At 43.7% G+C, this 27277-nt stretch overlaps 1 protein-coding gene across 1 annotated transcript in view; it reads left to right on the top strand.

Moving 5' to 3' along the window:
- LOC138965026 (uncharacterized) overlaps positions 1 to 22667 on the top strand; it is a 37080-nt gene extending 14413 nt beyond the window's left edge. The window contains exons 11-15 of the mRNA XM_070337146.1: positions 330 to 544; positions 1130 to 1264; positions 2175 to 2279; positions 21164 to 21286; positions 22284 to 22667. Of these exons, the coding sequence (XP_070193247.1) occupies positions 330 to 544; positions 1130 to 1264; positions 2175 to 2279; positions 21164 to 21286; positions 22284 to 22472 (767 nt within the window). The 3' untranslated portion in view covers positions 22473 to 22667. The remainder of the gene's footprint in view (positions 1 to 329; positions 545 to 1129; positions 1265 to 2174; positions 2280 to 21163; positions 21287 to 22283) is intronic.
- Positions 22668 to 27277: the final 4610 nt, after the last annotated feature.

The raw sequence follows: 27277 nt of genomic DNA, 5'->3' as shown, positions 1-27277 counted from the left end.
GAGACACGAAGCCTGTGCTGCGACTTCTGTCTTGTGTGTGGCGCACGTCAAAGCAGCACCGCCCTGGCCCTTCGTGGTCGGCTGGGCGTTAAGCAAGCAAACAAACAAAAAGTTTTGTTGTTCTGGTTTGCCTGAATAACACATGCAGTTCTAAAATATTTTTGTTCATGAGATGAACATGGAATGAAATCGATGTTAGCTTTATATTCTTAGCTCCGCATCGCATAACCAGTCTTTTTTTTTTATTATTCCAGAGTGCATTGGTGGCTTCAGTTTTGTTTTTGGGTTTGCCGGAATAACACAGGTCTAAATTTAAAATGTTTTTTCAGGAGATGAAGATGGAATTAAATCAGTAGCCCTAGAAATAGCATACGTCGTGCACGTGAAGCGCTGCCCTGGCTGCAACTATCCCATAGAGAAGAGCGGTGGGTGTAGCCACATGTTCTGCCCACGTTGTTCCAAGAGCTTCTGCTGGGAATGCCTGCATGACTGGCATGACCACTGTGCCGGGAACTGGACTGGCTGTACGGCCAAAAAGATGGAGGTGAGCGATTGCTTTAGTCTTCGTCTTGGCTTCTGCCTTTGAGCGCAGGTTACAAACAGATGGGGGAAAAAGTATCCAGACCGACACACACACACACATGCATGCAAGCATATATACATGCAAGCACAGAAACACGCACATGCAGGTACTCACACAAACCAACAAACGAAGAAACCATGCTTCCCCGTACACTTCTTCCCTACCCCCTAAATTCACTCCTGTACATGTGATAATTATGAACAAATTACAGGGTTAGCTTTTTGAATTTTTTTTTTTTAGCTTTCATCTGAGAATGGCTCACTTTTTATTTTCATTGCAGTCCTTATAACTTTTGTGTATGTATGCCTTATTGATAATGTTTAAAAAAAATGAAAAGAAATTCAGATGTATTTCCATTGTTTTTTGCTAATGTGCACAGGAAAGATTTCTCCTGTGTGTGTGTGTGTGTGTGTGTGTGTGTGTGTGTGTGTGTGTGTGTGTGTGTGTATTTGTGTGTGTCCGTACCTAATAGAGCATGCACATACTTATATTTATCTTTAACTTTACTTTGATTCTGAACAATCCTGTAAACTTGCTGATTTGCAGACAATTGAACTGGACAACGAAAAGTTGTACCCTCTTCCTATCGAGTGCTACAAGAAGGCTGTGTCTTTTCGCTACAAGTGGAAACGCCTACACACCTCGCAGCACAACAACCTCAAGGTGTTCACTCAATACTTTGTAAGTCACGCGTCATTAATTATTTTCAAAAACTGGTCTTAAAAAGGAAGGTGTCTGAAAATGGGGGTACATTTACAGATGTTATGAACATAACATCTGAGAAAACAGGGTCTAAAAAGGTAGCTAGGGAGCCTTACATTGGGGGGGGGGGGGGGTGTGTCTTAAAAGGAGGGTTCTACTGAACAGCCCAACATGTCTACAACGACTATATATATACGACTATTGGTCGTTATAGACAGATAGTTGCTGTGGAAAGGTGAGTAACACTGGGGTTGGATCATTTGGGGTTGTTGTTGTTGTTATGAGCAGGTGGTGTTTATTGAGAAACGACATTGTTGACCCGGCAGGTTTGACTGTATAATGCTGTTTTATCCTGCCTTGTATTTTCTGTGAGATCCAGGCAGAATGCATTTTTTCCATTTAACCCCTTGACTGTCTTGGGACGGGTATACCCGTCCTGCACTTGTGCATTATTTCCATGATTAGATACTAAAAACAGATTCTTGGTTGAATTTCCTTTAAAAATAACATAGGTTTTACTTTCCTACCTACTGCCAGTTTGGAGCTAGAATTTTTTGTGAATTATTACACCCCGAACTCCAATATTCCCTGGCAGTCAGGAAGTTTTGATTGGCAGCGAAAGGGTTAAAGGACATAAATGGGTCATTCTGCCTCACTTACTTCCGCTATTTTTCTGATACATTCACATGAAAACATTATTGCACAATTAACTGCAATGTTTAACTCCCTGCAGGAAATTTTAGTCAATAAAATGTAGTTAAATACAGTGCTCTAAAAGAGAGAGAGAGTGTTTGAGAGAGATCAGCCTCAGGGCAAAGCCCCATGCATACTATTTCTTCCACTTGTCTGGGTATTTTTGTGACATCATGTGGGTTGCTTTGCCGTGCAGATGTACATGAAACGCGTGGTTAAAGGAAGAAGGAGAGGCAGCAGTGAAGGTCCCCCTGAGCATGCTGTTGACTTTGTCATGGAGGCTTTTGTATTTCTCAGCAAGGTAATCTTCTTCTTCTTCTCCTTGTTCTTCGTTCATGGGCTGGAATTCCCATGTACACTTGTGATTTTTGAACGAGTGGGTTTTTACGTGTATGACCGTTTTTTACCCCGCCATTTAGGCAGCCATATGCCTCTTTCGAGGGAAGCATGCTGGGTATTTTTGTGTTTCTAGAACCCACTGCACTCTGACATGTGTAACCGAGTGCCGAAACACCACAATCACCTTTGGAGGCGAAGTCGAATCAAACAGGATTGAGAATTTTAGAGCTTATTTCTAAGCCCTATAAAAACTGTTATGCATTCGCAAAGGAATCCATGAACATACAGAGAGATGATAAAATCGTTTATTTAACGTCACTCTGTAAAAACATTGGCGACATTTGTCTTAGAAGAGAGACAAATTAAAGCCGCCAGACCCCATCACAAACAGAACTCTACAATCCACAGGTGTTGCCTACTTCTAAGGCGAACAACTCTGCAGAGTCTGCTGTGAAGGGCGACGGTAGTCTCCCTGTCACACATGGATTACAGGATCTTTGTTGTGCACATTGATCTTGTGCTTGCATGATCACATAAATGTAGATAATTAAGGCACCAGCAGGTCTGCACATGAGTTGACCTGGGAGATCGGAAAAATATCCACCCATAGCCCAACAGGCGCGGCCGGGATTTGAACAAGGGACCTCCCGCATGGGAGTCTGGTATCTTACCCACTTGGCCATTGCGCCGGTCGTTGAGAGTGTTCAATCAGGGATATTTCTTAACTGTTCATGGTTTTTAATATTGATTTTTTGAGAGTTTAAGAACCATTTCCTCTATTACATTATGGAGGCGATCGATAGCTCAGATAGATTTATTTTACCAAAAATTCCTTGAGAGTGATAACAACACTTAGAGTCTGCTTTTATGTATTCAACATAGTGGTTCTTTGAATCATGTTCAACCCATAGTTTTAAGACCTGAAACGGTGAAAAGAGGCGTTGTGACTTTATAAAGAATGGATGTTACTTTACATGACTTTCTGAAGTATTCTGAACAGAAATGAAGGCTTAGGTTTTTAAAGAGAGAGATATGACTGTAATTCCCCCACAAGGTCTGTCTCTGCTGGAGCTGTGCTGCCTCTTCTGTCCAACACCAGTTTGAGGTCCACGAGAAAGTTACCAACCGTGTGGAAGCCAGCTGTGGCATTGGATTGGTTAGAATCACAAGCAAACCTCAGTTTCAACCAGTCCAAACCTTGCGTCTGGCTCCAATTCAGTTGGTAACTTTCCTATGCACATCAGCCCAGCAGACAGCACAGTCTGGCCAAGCCACTGTTACGATTGTAACCGAGTGCCGAAACACAACAATCTCCTTTGGAGGCGAAGTCCAATCGAACAGGATGAGAATTTTAGAGCTAATTTCTTAGCCCTATAAAAACTGTTTTGGTTACACAATTAGGAAACCAAGAATATACAGGGAGACAGCAGCCGCCGGACCCCATCACAAACAGAACTCTTACTAATCCACAGGTGTCTAGCCGGCGAGCTATAAATAGCTCGCACTCGGAGGCCAACAACTCTGCAGAGCCTGCTGTGAAGGGCGACCGTAGTCTCCCTGTCACACGGTTAACAGAGATCCAATAGTTTTTTCCCCCTACAGGGTCTATCTTTGCTGGAGCTGTAACGTTTAACAGAGATCTGACTGTTTTTTTTGTTGTTGTTTTTTTTAACCCTACAGGGTCTGTCTTTGCTGGAGTTCTAAGGGTTAACAGAGATCTGACTGTTTTTTGTTTGTGTGTTTTTTTAACCCTAAAGGGTCTGTCTTTGCTGGAGTTGTAAGGCTTAACAGACATCTGACTGTTTTTTGTTTGTGTTTTTTAACCCTAAAGGGTCTGTCTTTGCTGGAGTTGTAAGGGTTAACAGAGATCTGATTGTTTTTTGTTTGTGTTTTTTTTTTTTAACCCTAGAGGGTCTGTCTTTGCTGGAGTTGTAAGGCTTAATAGTGGGGCTCCTATGTTGCAAAATCATTCAAATCATGCAACAAACACCAAATTAAGCAAATATGAAGAGTTTTATGTGCTTAACAAAACCTGATACAGAGCCATCGCGAAAAATAAAAAAATGGGTAGTTTTTAAACAATTTTTCAAAATGGCCGCCAGTGTAAACGGTTGGGTATGTTAGGCATATTTCACTTCATGTGATTAACAGCAAATTTGGCGTAAATGGACATTTGCTTTTGCTTAACAAAACCTGATACAGAGCCACCGTGAAAAAATTAAGAAATCAGTAGTTTTTTTACAATTTTCAAAATGGCCGCCAATAAAAGGGTATTTAGGCATTTTTGATGCTACAAGACATTCTCTTGCAATAGAAACTAACACAAACACATTTTTAAACAAACAATACATGTATTGTTGGTGCAGAGAATGATTGGACGGTGTGGGTGGCAGGGTTGAAAAATTTGTGGATTACCTAAACTGTGCAAAAATAAATATATTGCACCAATTTTCATACCAAAACGAAAACATTCATTCCTGTGCTGTTATATTCAATGTATGCTATTGAGGGCACTCAACTTGGCTAACTGGAACACTTTTAAGATAAAAGGTGGCCTTTACATGGGTTATTTGACCGCCGCCCAAATAAGGGTACCCCCCAAATAAAACTGATAAAAATGTAATGTATCAACTCAAAAGTCGACTAAAATTCATAATCGCTGTATTTCGAAAACGTTGTTTGTTCTCATGTGTTTACACAACTAGCACATTCCGGCAAGTGTCTATACTCAAAAGAAACTTTGACAGTACTTGAAACAACCATCTGTCATATATACATGCGAAGTCAAAAATATGTGGGATGTAAGCCAACAAACCTGTGGCAGTTTTTAAAATATTATTTCGTGAAGATTTGAAAGTGTACTCAAACGGTTGAACTACGCCTCGTGCGTAGACACACATTCCTGAAAGTTTCAACGCAACCCACTTGGTCATTGCTAAAATACATGGATTTTAGTTGACTTGGGTATCCCTCAAATTTGACACATAAACATCTCATCCGTGAGATCGACACATACATCAGTAGGTACAATGGCACAACACTAGAAATATATGCGAAATAAAACAACCTGTTCTGGATGGATAATCAAGTTGACTTTCTCTTCGTATACAACAGTGACCCAGTTGTGCCTCAGGAATTTTCGTCGGCTTTTTAAAAGGTACCCGAAGTTTTTGTCACATCTCTTTGTCACGTCAAGGGTATCCTTATTTTGACGGCGTAAATGATGATGTTAAAAAAAAATGTGCCAGATAGCGAAGATGCGAGCCTTTAATGGCATAGACAGTTTGAATAAAATGACACAGGAATAAAAGTTTGAGTTGGGGTATGAAAATGGGTGCAATAATATTTTTGCACAGTTTAGATGCTGACAGTTTTCACAGGCATGCAAGCACATTTGCAGAGAGCTGTGCTCTGCAGTCCTTCTTAGCAGCATTTGCAGCGTTTTGTTGTACAGCTCTTCTTGCAGGCTGTTGCGAAAATGTACGCAAGCTATTCAGGTCCATACAAATACTGAGCACCGTCAGGCACCTATGGTCTATTTAATTAGGTGATGCAGCAAGTGCCTATGTATTGTCGGGAAAACCGAAGTATAATTACGTCAAAGTTTTGCTATCAGTTGACGTCATTTTGTTTGTCGTCAAGGAGTTGTCGTATTTCTTGAAGGAGTTTCCTTCAAAGCTTATTCTTTTACTTTCGATGTGATCGTCAGTTTACTTTGTTCATTAGTATTGGGAACATAAGGAGTTAGATAATAAATGAGGTTATTATTAGGTACGAAATTCTTGATCGCTATTTTCGCGAATAGACAAGAGTTTCCATTGGTCTAGGTTAGCTAACAACGCAAAGATGAGTTTCGGTTAGCGATTAAGGAGTCTGCGCAGGGGGAGAAAAGAATAACGATCGAAAAGAAAAGGCAACGGAAAGTGGAAGAGAAGGAGCGAAAGCATGAGAGGACCACAACAACACCGTTCTATGCCTATGCCTAGAAGCAAAAACCATCGCCAAGGGCGAACGAAGTTGGCAAGAGCTTACACAGAGGAGACACCCTATCTTTCACGGAGCGACCAGAGATCTGGCAGCGAGCGACAGCGGTAGCCGGTAACCGTCAGGGTGATGGAATCTTTTCTCGGTAAATATGTTTTTTAGATCCAAGTTGATTTTCCCAAGGTTACCAAGTTAATTTTTATGAGCACTGTATTGGTCACGGTATCACAAGTGTGATCAAATACCAAGATTTTATGTGATCACTGTAGATCAAACGTAATACATTGTATGAACGTTGAGCAGCATGAGGAACGAATGTGGATAATTAATTGTTTATAAAGTGCTGTAATGAATGATATAGTTGGATCTCCATTTGAATAACAAGATGTGTTTTTATCACACAGGTCTCAGGGGAAACGGTTTGTATGATGATAGAATAATTCCCAGTTCTGAGACTTGTCATTATTTCGACAGATATGTTGGTGTTTCGAGTTACGACTACGAGTTTCCAGTTCGAGATCTGAGGGACGAGTTTTTTTTCACGATCAACCCTCTAACTTCGTGCGATGTTTTCCTGATCATCAATGATGAACTTTATGTAACCGTTCGACGATAACCAGCCTGGACCACACGACGTTCCGACTGTCAACATCATCACTGCGTATTTTCAAGATGAGTGACTTTTAGAATTAGATCCAGGATATATGAACGATACAGAAATGAAGAATAACCCGTCGACCACGGAACAAGCCAGTAAATAAAAGTTGAATCTATAAATTTACAAATACGTCTTGTGTGTTTTGTGCATGAATCTGCAATAGTGGTGTGATAGAATTTTTTTTAGAAACAAAATTCATTCTTGTTCTGATTTATAACGTAAAAGGTGAGGTCTTCGTACCCTCCGAGTACGCAACAGACTAGGATCCGCAACACAGGCACACCTCATGAGTTCTCGGCACACGCTGGATACCTCTTGAAAGCTCGTCCAGAATGACTCCCACTTTCCAGCCTTGAACTGCCAGCCCACAGAGTTTGGAAGTCTAATAGGTAGATGGCTCTTCTCAATCTCATGTCCTGCAGCAGCACCTCACTTGTAAGGGGATTATGGTCAATTTGGCAGCTCTTTTTACTGAAGAGGTACCGTCTAGTACTGTTTACACCCTGTACGTTGCTGGTTTTGTCCTACAAATGTACACCAAAAAGCTCTTGTGCTGCCCTGTCAGTGGTACTCAGCTTACAAAGAGGAGCAGACAACCTGAAGAAAGTTTGAGTGACGTCTTCAAATGCTTGCCATACTTCCCAAGCCTTCTGATTCCCCAATACCATTGAAGAACGACATAGTGTCACAGCCTGTAAGGCTATGCAAAATGGGCAGACAGGGTGACTTCTCTTGGCCAATGGCTTTGGCAATGTGGCGATACACTTCACGAGCAGAAAAAAACGCAACACAGCTGGAATGAGAAGCAGACTGTCTGGCCTCCTCTACATCCATGGTGCAGGAAATCAGCCTGGGGTACCCTTGACACAAAAGATGAAAAGTGACATTTTTATTTGAATGTATTTGAATAATGTTTACTATCTCAGAGAGTCGGTCAAAGCCGGGTTAGCAAGTCTTCACACAACAGACCAAAATGAAAGAAAATTGTATTTCATGAATTCGTATAATTCTTACTGTTTCAGGTTAAAAAACAAACAAACACAGTTTCCAGTGACCCAACTGATTCTGGAATCTTTCTGACCGCTACATTTATTCGCTTCAAACAGTCGCTAACAGAATGTTGACCATAGTGAGGGTTCGTACGTTAAACCCATCAAATTCACAGAGGTCGCTTACAAATGATGTGCAAACATGTTCCAATTAATACAAATAAAAATATCTTACTGTTAAGATGTATTAGGTAACAAACCTTGATACAGTAGTACTACTACTAGTGAAATCGGCTCCCTTCTGTGGCACCGGAATAAATGCAGAACGCTTGTTCCCAGGAACCGGCATGTGGTGTAACTCTTGTATTATATATCCTGTAAAAATAAAATTCACACCAATGCTCGGTCAACTTCAAATAAGCAAAAGGATGAGAAACAAGCAACAAACCAAAATTGTAAAACTCAAAGAGCGGTACCTCTTCATTTTTCAAAACCACTTATCTCATTTGATTAGCATACACTGTATGCTTTTGTCTGTTACCTACCGTCTTTGAAAGTTTGATCACAACACTGTAAAGACATGGGGACGGAGTGGAGTGTTTTTATCTCCAGCTGGTCATCCTACTATCTGGCCTACCCTCACTCAGTTTTTGACTCTACCCCTCCCCACCTTATGGAAGTCCTTAACGTAGGCAGGACTAATCATTTATCATACCATGAACAATCTCTTTCTCCTCGCCTTTTATTCAAAGTTCGTTTAATCTGTTTAAAATCACCAGCCTGGCGATCATGATTTCCTTACTTGTAATCAACAGATAGATCTAGATCTGTCAGCATCACAATCCAGCTGATGAGCTATTGCAAGATTAAACAAAGTCTCTGCATTTCAGCGCTTCACCCGATGAATAACAGACCCCAGGGGAGAATTAAACAGTAAAATGATGTGACATTGGTAAATGGATGCGTATTCTTGAAAACTTACCTTCAGAAACGTTGTTTTCGCTCAAATCAAAACACGCAATGTTGCGGAGGCCGCCATCTTGAATTTTCATGCTGCGGATATATAAAATTCTAAAAACGATCAAATTAAATACCAGAACACAAAAATACCCATAAGAGTATTTATGTCATGCATGTGTTATCAGCAGACAACTTCTGGTGCATGGTAAACCATTGAATTTTACATTTGCTGAGTTGGGAATATTTACTGCTGAGCGCTTTTGGTACGAATTTCGTCTGCTGTAAATGCAGCCTTTTATTCCCTATCAAAGACAAAAAAACCCGATTTCTGAAGTGGCTCTGTATCTGAAATCCCTTAAATAATTATAAGGAACAATATCACAAAGTATGGTGTTTGTTGCAAGATGTGAATGATTTATGAGTGCGTCTGCAACATACGAGCCCCACTATAACAGAGATCTGACTGTTTTTTGTTTGTTTGTTTTTTAACCCTAAAGGGTCTGTCTTTGCTGGAGTTGTAAGGCTTAACAGAGATCTGACTGTTTTTTGTTTGTGTGTTTTTTTTAACCCTAAAGGGTCTGTCTTTGCTGGAGTTGTAAGGCTTAACAGAGATCTGATTGTTTTTTGTTTGTGTGGTTTTTTTAACCCTAAAGGGTCTGTCTTTGCTGGAGTTGTAAGGCTTAACAGAGATCTGACTGTTTTTTGTTTGTGTGTTTTTTTTAACCCTAAAGGGTCTGTCTTTGCTGGAATTGTAAGGCTTAACAGAGATCTGACTGTTTTTTTTTGTGTGTTTTTTTAACCCTAAAGGGTCTGTCTTTGCTGGAGTTGTAAGGCTTAACAGAGATCTGACTGTTTTTTGTTTGTGTGTTTTTGTCAATATAACACTTACCTCGACAGTACTATTCTTGCACATTATCTATTATAGGCCGAAAAAAATTGGACAAAACGCTGCGTGGGTACAGTTATCTCCCATAACCATGCGCCACCGTGGATCCCAAGCACTGTCTGAGTGCTTCCCCCTTACAGGATGTAGGTGGCGCGTCCTCTTTCTTTTTTCGCGCGTGACAGTAGGCTGTGTTTCTGCTGCGCTCCCGGATTATTTTGGATTCTAGAGTCTTCTTTTCTGTGTGGATTACCACCTGTTGGATTTTTGTGTGTTATTCCACTTCTGGCTTGAGGCTACGTTGTTTTTCTTCCAACTTGTGCCTCCGTTGTTGTGTGGCGGACTCGGCGTGCCTACCGTCCTACTTCGTGGTGACCGGTCGTCTGCTTCTCGTTTCGCCTCATTCACTTGAGTATTGACCTAATTTTCTTTGAATTTTGTTAATTCTCGATTTTTTAAGGGTACGTACAGGGCGAGGTAGGATGTCTCGTCTTGTTTTGGGCTCTGGTTCTACGGAACCAGAGTCTGCCGGGGGCAACCCTTCTCCGGGCGCACAGCGTCATGTTTTGCGCACGGACAGGGGGACCTTTCGGCGCTCCGACTCTCCCTCCCCAAACGCTTTGCGTTTGCGGCGAGGGAGGGCGGAGAAAGCCTGTTTGAGCAAGCTCAATGCGAGCTTGCTCAAACAGGCTGGGCTTGAACCTGGGACTTCGGGCGGGGCTGCGCCGTCGAAGGTTCGGGGAAGGTCGAGGGGAAAGAAAAAGCGTCTTTCTCCTTCTCCTTCCGTGGAACACGCTTCCCCCCCTTCGACGCCGTTGTCCGGCCCTCAGTCTCAGGCTTCAGCTCCTCCCGGTTTCAAGCCTGGGGGGAAGGTTTCCTTCTCCTCCCTGGCTCGAATCCGGGGGCGGGTCGATTCCCAACCCTCTTTGGGGGTTGGTGAATCTGATCTAGGGGCTACGGGAGAGACTCAGGTTTCGACTTCTTTCTTTTCCGGTGCCTCTCCTGTGCCCTCCTCGGTTTCCACCGCTGTGGAAGCCAGGAGGGACACGGGTCCTCCTCTGAACTCCCTCGCTGGGTCGTCTACTGCTGTTTCGACAGTAGTCTCGGACTCATGGGGGGGGAGATCGGAGGAGATGACGGGGTCTATGAATTCCCTCCCCGCTGGGGTTGGGATGCGAATTGACCCCGTTCAGGGCGGTCCTGTGGGGGCAGGGGTTTCAGGCATCGTGCCTACGACCACTGCTACTACGGTTCCCTCTGACGTCCGTGTGACTGGTGGCTGTCCCTCTATGAAACGCTCCGGCCGACTAGTTACTGGACGTGGAGGTGTTCGACAGAACGTGGTACTTCTGTCGAATGGTCAGGGCGACGGGAACATTGTTTCTGTTGCTCAGACCGACACCTCCGACCGGACCGTCTTGACCCCACGCCATTCCTTAGCGTCTGGTGTTCGGGTGACGGATGGTCCGGACCAAGGGTCCGGAACGGTCCAGGCTTACGGGTCGGGATCGAACCGGACCCACGGGTCCCGACTGGACTTGACCTCCGGGTTTGGTCCGGACGGGACCCATGGTACGGGACCGTACCGGACCTTAGGGTCCGGTGCGGGACAGTACCTCTGGCCCTTGCCGGACCCCCGGACCTACGGGTCCGGATGGTACGGTACGGGACCAGTGGTCCGGTCGGGACCGGACCACCCGACCACCTCTGTTGGTCCGGGTGGTCTGGCACCGAACCGGAACACACCGGACCACCGGACCTACGGGTCCGGATGGTACGGTACGGGACCAGTGGTCCGGTCGGGACCGGACCACCCGACCACCTCTGTTGGTCCGGGTGGTCTGGCACCGAACCGGAACACACCGGACCACCGGACCTACGGGTCCGGATGGTACGGTGTTTCCACGTCCGGACCGAACCACCCGAACACTTTTGTGGGTACGGATGGTTCTGTGCCGAACGGGACCTCCGGATGGTACGGGACCGGACCGGACCACCGGACCGGACCGGACCACCGGAACACCGGACCACTCGACCGGACCGGACCGGACCACCGGAACACCGGACCACCTCCGGCACCCCCGACCGGACCGGACCATTTCTTTTCTGATCAGACCCGATGGGTCCCTGTTCAGTCTATAAATGGCGGGGGTTCGTTGGCTGGACTGACCCAACAGTCGCAGGGTTTTTGTTGTTCTCTCCCTTCGGCTGCTGGAGACGTTTCGTCTTTGGGGCAGGGGTCTTCGCGGCCTCTTGCTTCAGTGGGCGTTTCGTCACAGTCTACTTCATCACTTTCGGCTCCTCCCCCTCAAGCTTCCTACACTCCTGCTGTTGAGGAGTTGTCGGGAAGTGAAGAGGAGAGTGAGTCAGAGGACGATGGGGAGGAGGATCAGGGTCGCCCTGAGGTTAACACTGATCCTCTACCCTTGCCGGTTTCTGATGGAACTTCCGAAGCTATGCTTCGTACTTTCCAACAGTACATGACAGACATCACGCGGCGTCTTGACGCCACGGATGCCTCTCTTAAGCGTCTGTCGTCTAGTGTTCCCAACCCTTCGGTTGACACACAGGACGTGGAGTCTGAGGACGAGAGGCAGGAGGCTCTCCCTCGCACAGCTAGAAGGACGTTTGAACAGTTTCAGGACGTCCTTCCCTCCGACGCCCTCTCGTCCTTGGAGTCCGCTTCGGCCCGGGCGCGGGAGGCACACGCCGCGTCTGCCGGCGGCTCGTTTTATGAACGATCCGGCCGCCAGCAATTCGCGTTCCACCCTAGTCTTAGTGCCACGGTGGAAGCGGCAGCACATCGCCTGAGGAGTACAGATTCACGTGCGAACGCGACCTATGTTCCTCGGGAGGACGCGGATTCAGTGCCGTGCTTTCCTTCGGGAGGCGCACCTCCACTGTTTCCTCGTGTCCAATCTGTTTCGTCCCTCCCTTTTCCCTTTGACTCTCGAACTCTCCCTTTCCAGACTTCGAGTGTTCAGGGTGGGGCTGACGGTGATGTGTTCGTTGGGGAGGTGCCTTCGGTCAAGAAGGTGGAACTGAGCTCTGCTTCGTTCCACAATCTTGAGGCCACCGTTTCTTCCATTGTCGAGGCCCAATCACAGGCCTTGACATGGATGAGCACGCTGTCCACACTGTTGGACCCTCCCGATCGGGCAGAGTCCGATTCCACTCGGGTCCTTGACACGGTTCGAGTGGATCGGGCTTTGCATGCCGTGCGATCGTGCGTGACGACTGCGGCAGAATTGGCCATTGGAACACGGGTCCACTTGTTGGCCCTGTTCCGTGATCATTTTCTGGCTACTTCTTTAGTGCCTCCGGATATGAGGAAGAGTCTGAGGAACACGTTTCCTCAGCCTTCTTCCCTTTTTCATCCGGGCACTGTCCGTTCTGTGGTGGAGTCCACACGCCAGAGGAACACTGATTCTCTGATGGTTGGCCTCGCTGCTTCGGCGACGTCGGCGGGGAGTAAGAGAAGTGCTACAGTCACCTCCAGCTCCCAGCCTCAGAAGAAGAAGAAGAAGAAGCCAGTTTCACTGCCTCCTTCTTCCTCCTCTCAGGCGCCTGTCGCGTTCCCCCCTGCGGCCCCGGCTTCTCGTGCTCCCAAGCGCAAGAAGAAGGGTGCTCAGACAGGTAAGGGTAAGCAGCACCACCAGGGGGGTGGTCGCAAGCCTGCGCCTGCCCGCCAGCAGAATTTTCAGTGAGTCCCGGCCCTACGTTGACGCCCCCTCAAGTTGCCCCTCTTTCGTCCGTCGGTTCCCTTTTTCGGGCCCGCGACATGTGGGGCAGACTGGTCTCCAACCAGTTTATCTTGAGGGTGGTGGGGTCGGGGTTTTCTCTACCGCTGTCGTCTCAACCTCCATTGTCCGCTCTACCCTTGACGTTCCCCCCTCCTCGAGACCCTGCCAGATGGCAGGCTCTTCAAGACGAGGTGAACTCGTTGGTCGAGAAGAAGGCTGTCTACCCCCTTTCTCAGCCTTCTCCGGGGTTCTACTCCCGCCTGTTCACCGTCCCCAAAAAGGACGGCAGGTTCAGGCCGGTGTTGGACCTCTCCACCTTGAACTTGTACCTTCGCAGGTGCAAGTTCAAGATGGAAACCCCTTCGTCGGTCCGGTTGGCCATCCGGCCAAACGATTGGGCCACGTCTGTGGACCTCCAGGATGCTTACTTCCACATCCTGGTGGCCCCGGGGTACCGACATCTGCTCCGGTTTGTTTGGGAGGGCACAGTGTTCGAGTTTCGGGCCCTCCCATTCGGCCTGTCCTTGGCCCCGCTGATTTTTACAAAGGTGGTCAAGGAGCTGGCGGCGTTGGTCAGAGCTCAGGGTGTGCGTCTGCGTCAATATTTGGACGATTGGCTCACCCTGGCCCAGTCTCGCGATCAATGCCTCCAACACACCCGGCAGGTCCTGGAACGGACCCATGCTTTGGGGTTCCAGATACAGTGGCACAAGTCAGACCTCGTGCCAGCCCAGCAGTTTTGCTACTTGGGGATGGCGTTCGACACAGTGCTTTACACTGTGTCTCCCTCCCCGGACAGAATCCTCTCCCTGAGGCGAAAGATCCTCTCCATTCAGGCTTGCCGCGCTGTTCCTCACAGGCGGCTGGCGGAACTGTTGGGTTCCATGGAGTCTGTCGCTCTGCTGCTGCCCCTTGCAAGGCTACACAAACGTCCCCTGCAACGGGCAGTAGCAGATCGGACTTCCAGGCCTCTCGATTACACCGAGTTGGTCCAGATCGGGCCTTGGTTTCACGAGGCTGTAGTCCAATGGCTGGACCCGATCTGGCTCAACTCTGCGGTGCCTATCCAACCGAGACGGCCGTCTCTCTTCCTGTACACCGACGCTTCTACGCGGGGTTGGGGGGCCCACCTGGACCTGCACGAGGCCCAGGGGGTCTGGACCCAGGAGGAGTCCCTCCTACACATCAACTTTCTAGAGTTGGAGGCGGTTCGTCGGGCTCTGCTGGAGTTTCGCCTCCTGATTCGGGATCAGGATGTGTTGGTCCACGGGGACAACACCACATGCCTAGCTTACCTTCGCCACCAGGGGGGCACCAATTCTCGGTCCCTCTCCCTGTTAGCGGAGGAGATTCTGCTCTGGTGCCAGACCAATCAGGTCCGGATGTCAGTCCAATTCGTTCCGGGGAAACTGAACGCCCTGGCCGACATTCTCAGTCGGGGCGATCAGGTTCTCCCCACAGAATGGACCATCGCTCACAACGTTCTACGGCGTCTGTGGGCAAGGTGGGACCGTCCTCTGATCGATCTGTTCGCAACTCGATTCAGCGCTCGGCTTCCCAGGTACGTCAGCCCCTTTCGAGACACGAATGCGTTCCACGTGGACGCATTCACTCTCTCGTGGAGGCTCCTCGATGCTTACGCCTATCCCCCGACATCTCTGATTCCGAGGGTACTGGCAAAGTATCTGCAGGAACGGCCAAGACTGATTTTGGTCGCGCCTTACTGGCCAACAGCTCCGTGGTTTCCAGATCTTCGCGGTCTCACCCACGTAGACCCTCTACCTCTGAATCTGGACGGGGGAAGTCTGCTCCAGCCTCGATCAGGCCTCCCTCATCCACGTCCAGAGAGTCTGTGCTTGACCGCATGGCTCTTGTGCGCTCCAAACTGCTTGCACTAGGATTGCACAAGAGTTCAGTAGAGTTTTCCTTGAACGCTAAGAGGCGATCAACTAATCAGCTCTATGACTTACGCTGGAGAGCTTGGGCCTCCTTCGCCTTGTCCAAGGGGATAAAGCCGCTTTATCCCTCAACACAGGACTTGGCCAACTTCCTGGTGGAAGTGTATCAAAAGAAGAGTCTTTCTTCTAAGACTCTTCTTGGATACAAATCTGCCATCACTTCCACGATTGCGGCTGCTACTGGTCGCAGACCTGAACACTTGATCAGTTCCTCCCTCATTGCTAATGTCCTTTCGGGTATTAGCAATGCAGCGGTGTCTAAACCTCGGGTTTCATTTCCCAAGTGGGATGTCTTCCTGGTTCTCAAACTCCTGCGTAGCAAGGAGTTTGAACCCTTGGCAGGCATTAGTATCAAGTTCCTGACTTTTAAGACTGTGTTCCTCATCGCTTTAGCCACTTGCCGTAGACTCAGTGGTATTCAAGCTTTGAGTGGCCTGGAATTTGACATTGAGTTCACCACACATCAGGTGACGTTGGCTTTCCTACCAGACTTTCGAGCCAAGAATCAGAATGCCTCGGAGTTGTCCAAACCAGTAGTCATTCAAGCCTTGGCTCCCACTCTTGAACATGATGACCCTGATCGCTTCCTCTGCCCAGTACGTGCCCTTAGAGTGTACCTGGATAGAACACGTAGCTTTCGGTCTTCTAAGCGGTCACTGTTTGTCTCGCTTAATCCGAAGTACCAATCGGATATTTCTAGACAAACTTTAGCTCGTTGGCTGACCTTGCTTATCAAACAGGCTTATGTTCATGCTCAAGTGGATGTGGTCCCTGACATCAGGGCACACGAGATTCGGGCTATCGGCTCCTCGTTGGCGCACGTGCGGGGTGCCTCGCTCCAAAGCATAATGGCGGTCGCGTTCTGGAAGACTCCAGCCACGTTTATTAACCACTATATGCGAGACTTTTCCAGTCTCAGGCTTGACCAGTCGTATGGCATTGCCAAAGCAGTGGTTGCCAGCATGGTCATGTCAGTCTAAGGTATTTTTCTTGGGTATATTTTCTTTTACAGTAGTACTGTTCGAAAATTGCCTGGGTATCTTAATCCTTGGATTTAAGTGATTTTGATTAAGGAGTTTAATACTCTACATATCACCCTCACACCACGCTGGTATTCTGTGCAAGAATAGTACTGTCGAGGTAAGTGTTATATTGACTGTAAGGCTTCTTTTTAAGCCTACTGTCTATATGATACTTACCGAGACAGTACTATTAGAGTTTCCCTCCCGCCTCCCCTCTTGATATGTTATGGGCTTTTTGAGGGTCTGCAGCTCATAAAGAAAGAGGACGCGCCACCTACATCCTGTAAGGGGGAAGCACTCAGACAGTGCTTGGGATCCACGGTGGCGCATGGTTATGGGAGATAATTGTACCCACGCAGCGTTTTGTCCAATTTTTTTCGGCCTATAATAGATAATGTGCAAGAATAGTACTGTCTCGGTAAGTATCATATAGACAGTAGGCTTAAAAAGAAGCCTTACATTTAACCCTAAAGGGTCTGTCTTTGCTGGAGTTGTAAGGCTTAACAGACATCTGACTGTTTTTTGTTTGTGTTTTTTAACCCTAAAGGGTCTGTCTTTGCTGGAGTTGTAAGGGTTAACAGAGATCTGACTGTTTTTTGTTTGTGTGTTTTTTTTAACCCTAAAGGGTCTGTCTTTCTGGAGTTGTAAGGCTTAACAAAGATCTGACTGTTTAAAAAAAAAAAAACCGTACAGGGTCTGTATTTGCTAAAGTTGTGAGGGTTTACAAAGATTTGACTTTTTTTTTCTCCCTACAGGGTCTGTCTTTGCTGGAGTTGTAAGGCTTAACAGACATCTGACTGTTTTTTGTTTGTGTTTTTTAACCCTAAAGGGTCTGTCTTTGCTGGAGTTGTAAGGGTTAACAGAGATCTGATTGTTTTTTGTTTGTTTTTTTTTTTTTTAACCCTAAAGGGTCTGTCTTTGCTGGAGTTGTAAGGCTTAACAGACATCTGACTGTTTTTTGTTTGTGTTTTTTAACCCTAAAGGGTCTGTCTTTGCTGGAGTTGTAAAGGTTAACAGAGATCTGACTGTTTTTTGTTTGTGTGTTTTTTTAACCCTAAAGGGTCTGTCTTTGCTGGAGTTGTAAGGCTTAACAGAGATCTGATTGTTTTTTGTTTGTGTGTTTTTTTTAACCCTAAAGGGTCTGTCTTTGCTGGAATTGTAAGGCTTAACAGAGATCTGATTGTTTTTTGTTTGTGTGTTTTTTTAACCCTAAAGGGTCTGTCTTTGCTGGAGTTGTAAGACTTAACAGAGATCTGATTGTTTTTTGTTTGTGTGTTTTTTTTAACCCTAAAGGGTCTGTCTTTGCTGGAGTTGTAAGGCTTAACAGAGATCTGACTGTTTTTTGTTTGTGTGTTTTTTTAACCCTAAAGGGTCTGTCTTTGCTGGAATTGTAAGGCTTAACAGAGATCTGACTGGTTTTTTTGTTGTTGTTTTTTTTAACCCTACAGGGTCTGTCTTTGCTGGAGTTCTAAGGCTTAACAGAGATCTGACTGTATTTTGTTTGTGTGTTTTTTTAACCCTAAAGGGTCTGTCTTTCTGGAGTTGTAAGACTTAACAAAGATCTGACTGTTTAAAAAAAAAAACCGTACAGGGTCTGTATTTGCTAAAGTTGTGAGGGTTTACAAAGATTTGACTTTTTTTTTCTCCCTACAGGGTCTGTCTTTGCTGGAGTTGTAAGGCTTAACAGAGATCTGACTGTTTTTTGTTTGTGTGTTTTTTAACCCTAAAGGGTCTGTCTTTGCTGGAGTTGTAAGGCTTAACAGAGATCTGATTGTTTTTTGTTTGTGTTTTTTTTTTTAACCCAAAAGGGTCTGTCTTTGCTGGAGTTGTAAGGCTTAACAGACATCTGACTGTTTTTTGTTTGTGTTTTTTAACCCTAAAGGGTCTGTCTTTGCTGGAGTTGTAAGGGTTAACAGAGATCTGACTGTTTTTTGTTTGTGTGTTTTTTTAACCCTAAAGGGTCTGTCTTTGCTGGAGTTGTAAGACTTAACAGAGATCTGATTGTTTTTTGTTTGTGTGTTTTTTTAACCCTAAAGGGTCTGTCTTTGCTGGAGTTGTAAGACTTAACAGAGATCTGATTGTTTTTTGTTTGTGTGTTTTTTTTAACCCTAAAGGGTCTGTCTTTGCTGGAGTTGTAAGGCTTAACAGAGATCTGACTGTTTTTTGTTTGTGTGTTTTTTTAACCCTAAAGGGTCTGTCTTTGCTGGAATTGTAAGGCTTAACAGAGATCTGACTGTTTTTTGTTTGTGTGTTTTTTTTAACCCTAAAGGGTCTGTCTTTGCTGGAGTTGTAAGGCTTAACAGAGATCTGACTGTATTTTGTTTGTGTGTTTTTTTTAACCCTAAAGGGTCTGTCTTTCTGGAGTTGTAAGACTTAACAAAGATCTGACTGTTTAAAAAAAAAAACCGTACAGGGTCTGTATTTGCTAAAGTTGTGAGGGTTTACAAAGATTTGACTTTTTTTTTCTCCCTACAGGGTCTGTCTTTGCTGGAGTTGTAAGGCTTAACAGACATCTGACTGTTTTTTGTTTGTGTTTTTTAACCCTAAAGGGTCTGTCTTTGCTGGAGTTGTAAGGCTTAACAGAGATCTGATTGTTTTTTGTTTGTGTTTTTTTTTTTAACCCAAAAGGGTCTGTCTTTGCTGGAGTTGTAAGGCTTAACAGAGATCTGACTGTTTTTTGTTTGTTTGTTTTTTAACCCTAAAGGGTCTGTCTTTGCTGGAGTTGTAAGGCTTAACAGAGATCTGACTGTTTTTTGTTTGTGTGTTTTTTTAACCCTAAAGGGTCTGTCTTTGCTGGAGTTGTAAGACTTAACAGAGATCTGATTGTTTTTTGTTTGTGTGTTTTTTTTAACCCTAAAGGGTCTGTCTTTGCTGGAGTTGTAAGGCTTAACAGAGATCTGACTGTTTTTTGTTTGTGTGTTTTTTTAACCCTAAAGGGTCTGTCTTTGCTGGAATTGTAAGGCTTAACAGAGATCTGACTGTTTTTTGTTTGTGTGTTTTTTTTAACCCTAAAGGGTCTGTCTTTGCTGGAGTTCTAAGGCTTAACAGAGATCTGACTGTATTTTGTTTGTGTGTTTTTTTAACCCTAAAGGGTCTGTCTTTGCTGGAGTTGTAAAGGTTAACAGAGATCTGACTGTTTAAAAAAAAAACCGTACAGGGTCTGTATTTGCTAAAGTTGTGAGGGTTTACAAAGATTTGACTTTTTTTTTCTCCCTACAGGGTCTGTCTTTGCTGGAGTTGTAAGGCTTAACAGACATCTGACTGTTTTTTGTTTGTGTTTTTTAACCCTAAAGGGTCTGTCTTTGCTGGAGTTGTAAGGCTTAACAGAGATCTGATTGTTTTTTGTTTGTGTTTTTTTTTTAACCCAAAAGGGTCTGTCTTTGCTGGAGTTGTAAGGCTTAACAGACATCTGACTGTTTTTTGTTTGTGTTTTTTAACCCTAAAGGGTCTGTCTTTGCTGGAGTTGTAAAGGTTAACAGAGATCTGACTGTTTTTTGTTTGTGTGTTTTTTTAACCCTAAAGGGTCTGTCTTTGCTGGAGTTGTAAGGCTTAACAGAGATCTGATTGTTTTTTGTTTGTGTGTTTTTTTAACCCTAAAGGGTCTGTCTTTGCTGGAATTGTAAGGCTTAACAGAGATCTGATTGTTTTTTGTTTGTGTGTTTTTTTTAACCCTAAAGGGTCTGTCTTTGCTGGAGTTGTAAGGCTTAACAGAGATCTGATTGTTTTTTGTTTGTGTGTTTTTTTAACCCTAAAGGGTCTGTCATTGCTGGAGTTGTAAGGCTTAACAGACATCTGACTGTTTTTTGTTTGTGTTTTTTAACCCTAAAGGGTCTGTCTTTGCTGGAATTGTAAGGCTTAACAGAGATCTGACTGTTTTTTGTTTGTGTGTTTTTTGAGTCACTTGAGAAAAAGTGACTCTATGTAATCGGTCAGTGTTAGTCTGTCCGGCCGGCCGTCCGTAGACACCACCTTAACGTTGGACTTTTCTCGGAAACTATCAAAGCGATCGGGCTCATATTTTGTTTAGTCGTGACCTCCAATGACCTCTACACTTTAACGATGGTTTCGTTGACCTTTGACCTTTTTCAAGGTCACAGGTCAGCGTCAAAGGAAAAATTAGACATTTTATATCTTTGACAAAGTTCATCGGATGTGATTGAAACTTTGTAGGATTATTCTTTACATCAAAGTATTTACATCTGTAGCCTTTTACGAACGTTATCAGAAAAACAAGGGAGATAACTAGCCTTTTCTGTTCGGCAACACACAACTTAACGTTGGGCTTTTCTCGGAAACTATAAAAGTGACCGGGCTCAAATTTTATGTGAACGTGACTCATTGTGTTGTGAATAGCAATTTCTTCCTGTCCATCTGATGCCTCATATAATATTCAGAACTGCGAAAGTGACTCGATCGAGCGTTTGCTCTTCTTGTTTTAACCCTAAAGGGTCTGTCTTTGCTGGAGTTGTAAGGCTTAACAGACATCTGACTGTTTTTTGTTTGTGTTTTTTAACCCTAAAGGGTCTGTCTTTGCTGGAGTTGTAAGGGTTAACAGAGATCTGACTGTTTAAAAAAAAAACCGTACAGGGTCTGTATTTGCTAAAGTTGTGAGGGTTTACAAAGATTTGACTTTTTTTTTCTCCCTACAGGGTCTGTCTTTGCTGGAGTTGTCCTACATCCTGCTGTCCAACACCAGCAAACGCCACAGTCTGGCCAAGACATTGCGCTCAAACCTCGACCTGCTGCACTTCATCTGTGAACGAGTCAGCTCGGTGAGTCAGTTGTAAGACAGTACTTGTAGTTCCAATGACGTAATCCTTCCACCCACCAACATCTGAGAAGATCCGACCTTGTAAAGGCAGTCTTGAAAGGAATGCATCTGTTGTGTCATAGATGGAAAATCCGAAAAAGGCAGGGTCTTAGATACCCCCCGCGGGTTAGGGGGAAGAATTTACCCGATGCTCCCCAGCATGTCGTAAGAGGCGACTAACGGATTCTGTTTCTCCTTTTACCCTTGTTAAGTGTTTCTTGTATAGAATATAGTCAATTTTTGTAAAGATTTTAGTCAAGCAGTATGTAAGAAATGTTAAGTCCTTTGTACTGGAAACTTGCATTCTCCCAGTAAGGTAATATATTGTACTACGTTGCAAGCCTCTGGAGCAAATTTTTGATTAGTGCTTTTGTGAACAATTGACAAGTGGCTCTATCCCATCTCCCCCCTTTCCCCGTCGCGATATAACCTTCATGGTTGAAAACGACGTTAAACACCAAATAAAGAAAGAAAGAACAAGAAACAATTGACAAGTGGCTCTATCCCCTCTCCCCCCTTTCCCCATCGCGATATAACCTTCGTGGTTGAAAACGACGTTAAACACCAAATAAAGAAAAGAAAGCAGGGTCTTAGATTGGGGGTGGGTAAGGTAGAAGCTTGAGGTGAAAGGGGGTTGGGGGTAGGGATGTACGCAGTACACTTTTAAGACTCTTAAGGTTGGGCTGTAAGATTATTAAGGGATTGATTTTGATCGTTTCATTGTTTAGAATTTGATGAGATTCTAGGTCGCTTTGAGGAGGGTTTGATTGTCTCCCTTAACTGTTCTGTTATTAAAATTGTAACCGTCTTATGTAGGTACTGTTTGTGTGTGTGTGTGTGTGTGTGTGTGTGTGTGTGCATGTGTCTGTGTGTGTGTGACCAGTCAAGCCAACTTGCAGCCTACCTTGAACATGAGTTCTGTTGTCATTACAAGTATTCTTGATACATTTATTTTGCAGCGATTGTTCAAGCCTACAAAGAACGTGCTGATGTCTTCGGTAGCTTTGCACCGCATCACTGTCGTTGGTAGCAGACTGATGCAACAAATTCAACGATGTTGTCGTCATCTGGCATCCCAGATTCAGGACACCAATACTCAAGAGTGGCTTCTTACGACAGATCATGAGAAATTTGTCCATTACAAGTAAATCTACAACAACAAATTGTCATTGCCTTGAGATCATGAGAAATTTGTCCATTACAAGTAAATCTACAACAACAAATTGTCATTGCCTTGAGATCATGAGAATTTTGTTCATTACAAGTGAATCTACAACAACAAATTGTCATTGCCTTGAGATCATGAGAAATTTGTCCATTACAAGTGAATCTACAACAACAAATTGTCATTGCCTTGAGATCATGAGAATTTTGTCCATTACAAGTGAATCTACAACAAATTGTCATTGCCTTGAGATCATGAGAAATGTGTCCATTACAAGTGAATCTACAGCAACAAAATGTCATTGCCTTGAGATCATAAGAAATGTGTCCATTACAAGTGAATCTACAACAAAATTGCGTTGCCTTGAATTCATGTTGTGGCACTGATTCTTGAAACTGAAGATTGATCTGTTTTGTAGCAAATAAGTTTTGTTTTTGATGTATTTATACATCTTATTCATGTGTTAAATGATCAGTTGATTCATCTGTCTACTGGTTGTTTGGTTTAGGCGGGTGGACTAGAGATTTGGGAGGGGCATGTGTCAGAGAAGGGATGGGGGGTGGGGTGGGGTGATTGTAGGGGGAGAGAGGGGCTTTTAAAAAGGTGAGCAAGGTGTAACGTGATGTGCCGTGAAAGCACAGTGTTTACTTTCTGATTCTTTGCTCATTATATGTATTAATCTGTTCGTTAGTTTGGAGAAATGGGCAGAGAAGCAGATTTTGTTAGGAGGATTGGATGTGGAAGGGTGAGGAAGCAAAGGAATATCCCCCGCGGGTTAGGGGGAAGAATTTACCCGATGCTCCCCAGCATGTCGTAAGAGGCGACTAACGGATTCTGTTTCTCCTTTTACCCTTGTTAAGTGTTTCTTGTATAGAATATAGTCAATGTTTGTAAAGATTTTAGTCAAGCAGTATGTAAGAAATGTTAAGTCCTTTGTACTGGAAACTTGCATTCTCCCAGTAAGGTCATATATTGTACTACGTTGCAAGCCCCTGGAGCAAATTTTTGATTAGTGCTTTTGTGAACAAGAAACAATTGACAAGTGGCTCGAGATCTATCCCATCTCTCCCCCCTTTCCCCGTCGCGATATAACCTTCGTGGTTGAAAACGACGACAAACACCAAATAAAGAAAGAAAGAATAAGAAATGAATTATAATGGTTGTAAGTGTGTGCATTCAGATTTATATGAAACTGTGATTTCTATTTGTTTTGAATTTATTTATCTGTTAAATGTTCATCTTAAACATACATGTATACCAGTGGTATAATTGTTTAACACTTACCTAAAAGGTCCAAAGTTTGCATTTGCCTTTTGGCCTCAAAATGCAATACTTGACACAAATTTTTGTCCTTTTTGTTGACTGCTGCAACCACGTGTTATCCCTTTTCAACATTTCACTTGTGCAATGACGTTACTGCAACTTGTCTAGTATATTAAGCCATTCAGCTAGTGTGAGAGAGAGAGGGAAAGATTGATGATTTAGCAGTGTGTGTTTCTTATTCTCAGTTTTGATTGTGTTTGGGACGTGGATGCTCACATGCACAAGTGTGTGTCTTAGTGGGTGTCTTAGTGGGTGTCTTAGTGGGTGTCTTAGTGGGTGTCTTAGTGGGTGTCTTAGTGGGTGAGTGATGCAGTTTTTGGTTTGTGTGTGTGTGTGTGTGTGTGTGTGTGTGTGTGTGTGTGTGTGTGTGTGTGTGTGTGTTATTATATTTTTGTCAGGGTTGAGATTCACATGTGATACTGTTAATAAAATGTATTCATAAAACATTGTTATATTCCAACAGCTGTGATGTACCTGAGTGTGATACATATGCTTAGAAGTTTTTGTGATATATATATATTTTAATCAAAATGTAATATTATTTTTTGTGCAGCATTTTTTCTCTCAAACATTTCATATTATTTATACAGCACTCTTTTTATTTTCAGTCAATATTTGACTGAATGATTTGTCAGAGAGCTGGGGGTGTTTGGGGTGGGGTGGGGTGAGGGTAGACCTTCTCAGTCTCCCTGGGTGTGTAAACAGTGTGTGTGTGAGTGTGTGTGTTTGTGGAATGCAAATCTAAACAAGTAATTAATGGCGAAATGTTGCAAAATATTATAGATCAATACTTGCGGGTATTTCATTGTGCCATTCCTGTCAGTTTTGAGATGCAATGTATCTCTTTTTGATAACTTCATTTTTGAGTTTTAAGCAAACTTGAGGCAGCACTGTGGTGACCACATATTTAGTAGCTCATTCTTCTAAATTTGTATTAAGTAGTCTTTGGCATGGTCTGGGCTGTGGAATTGCATTTCAGCTTTATACCTATAAAATTCATTCTTCAGTATGAACTTCAATTTATCAAATTGAAATTCTTACAGTTTTTAAATATTGATAAGACAATGAAAGCACATTATTTCTTATTTGTTTCTCAAAACCAAAACCATGGTTTGTTATTGTGATTTATAATGGAAATATGCTAGAAAAGGAAACAACAAATCTTTCCATAATGCACACTTGAAGTCTCGATCACTGCCAATACCCCCCGCGGGTTAGGGGGAAGAATTTACCCGATGTCGTAAGAGGCGACTGACGGATTCTGTTTCTCCTTTTACCCTTGTTAAGTGTTTCTTGTATAGAATATAGTCAATTTTTGTAAAGATTTTAGTCAAGCAGTATGTAAGAAATGTTAAGTCCTTTGTACTGGAAACTTGCATTCTCCCAGTAAGGTAATATATTGTACTACGTTGCAAGCACCTGGAGCAAATTTTTGATTAGTGCTTTTGTGAACAAGAAACAATTGACAAGTGGCTTTATCCCATCACCCCCCTTCCCTCCGTCGCGATATAACCTTGAATGGTTGAAAACGACGTTAAACACCAAATAAAGAAAGAAAGAAATGTGCGGGGGAGTTCTGCCAGAAGAATGAAGTGATTATAATGCCGAATAAACAAAATGGCAGAACAATGAACAGATTATCGTTTCAAGTGTATTTTTTCACTATTTGCAAATGATTGTAATGATTGACTATGTCTAATCATGCTTTCAGCAACTTGTTTTTTTTGTTATTGTCAGGATCAGAGGGGTGTCATGTGCTGTAAAGAGTTCAGCAGTTTTGTTGGTTACGTTTTAGCTTTTTTTAACACTTGTAACTGCAGGTATTTGTGTCAGATGGGTCCAATGTAAAATTGGGATCAAATAAAGACTCATGTTGATGATTATTTGTGTGTGAATATGAAAAGTGAAATCTCTTATACTTGTAGCGAGTTTAAGTGTGCGTGTATATGCATATCCTTTTAGACATATGTGACCCTCCACCACGAAATGAGCCGCATGTCACCTCGCGCGGTTCTGCGCTAGGCTTAATATAAGTCCGGGGAGTGTCTGGTAACAGTGTGAGGGTCACCTTAGTCACAGGCTTATAACTCAAACAGTTTTCGCTCTTTTCTAAAACGGTTTTCACCGCTGGATAGAGCATAAAAAACTCTTTAGGAAAATGCAAAAAATATGAAAATCATGCAAAGGTGACATGCGACTCATTCCGTGGTGGAGGGTCACATATTGTTGTTTGCATGCATGGGTGTGTGCATGCATGTTGCCGTTTCTAGTGAATGAAAAGTATTAAAGTGTACAGATGGAGAGACACTGAAAGAGGCTTTTATAACTAAACCATGTGGGAAAAGAAAGAAGTTAAAAAATAAAAAAATTAAAAAGAAATTCACACACACACATACACACATGTACACACACACAAACACACACACACAAACACAAACACACACACACACACACACACACACACACACAACCAATTAAATATTTTGGATGAAAAAAAAAATACAACAGAGAGAGAGAGAGAGAGAGAGAGCAGTCCTCCGTTTCTTTAAGGCAAGTGGGGCGCGGAAGTACCAGTTCTTGGGCAATTCTCCGCAAGGGATGCTAGGATTTTACAAGCATAGGCGAGGTAGCTTTGGGCTTGCTTGCTAGGCGAGAAAACATGGCGGCCACACAGGTGCCAATCTGATTGGTTGTCCATGGCTGTTAATTAATTACCGACCAGTGCAGACAAACTTTTCGGTATCAACCATGCAATGGTGTTTAATTCTTGCATAGCTAGCAATCAAACCGTTTCATCTACATTCTTGCCTCTTAGCTCCGCGAGCGGCTAGCCGCAAGAATATCTCGCCTGAAAAAAACATGCGTCTGGAAGAGGAGACTGGAAAAAAAGAAGAAGATTTAATGGAAAGGATATAAGTTTATAGATGAAGAAACCTGAAAGTGAAAGAGCTAGGCTATAGCTATATAAACCGTGTTGGAAAAGAAACAAGTTTAAAAAGAAAAGAAAAACAAAGAGAAGAGAAATTGACACAAACACATGCGTACAAAACCAACTGAACACATTTAATGAACAATGAAATATAACAGTGAAAAAGTAGTAACGGAAGACTGAAAAAAACGAAAAAAACAAGCTCAGCACACAAAACAAAACAAAGAGTCTTGAATAATAAACCTTTAGTTTAAATCTTTTTTTCTTCTTTTGGTTCATCAGTTTAATCTTATTTCCTGGGTTAAATACTGACATAATTTGCCAAAGAGAAAAAAAGAAAGAAAAAGAAAACTAGTGACAATAAAGAAGAAGAAGAAAAACAACAACAACAACTAATTAATTTTTTTATAAGGAACTAGTCACTATTTGCCACCTTTCATGGTATTTTTATTATTTACACGAAACCCCATCGTGTGAATATCCCTCCGAGCCTGCGCAGTCGAGGTCAAAATCAAACAGGTTCGTTGTCAAAGAAG

Source organism: Littorina saxatilis, linkage group LG4 (assembly GCF_037325665.1).
Source record: "Littorina saxatilis isolate snail1 linkage group LG4, US_GU_Lsax_2.0, whole genome shotgun sequence".
Lineage (NCBI taxonomy): Eukaryota > Metazoa > Mollusca > Gastropoda > Littorinimorpha > Littorinidae > Littorina > Littorina saxatilis.
The sequence above is the reverse complement of the archived record's forward strand: the minus strand, read 5'-3'. Positions and strand labels throughout refer to the sequence as shown.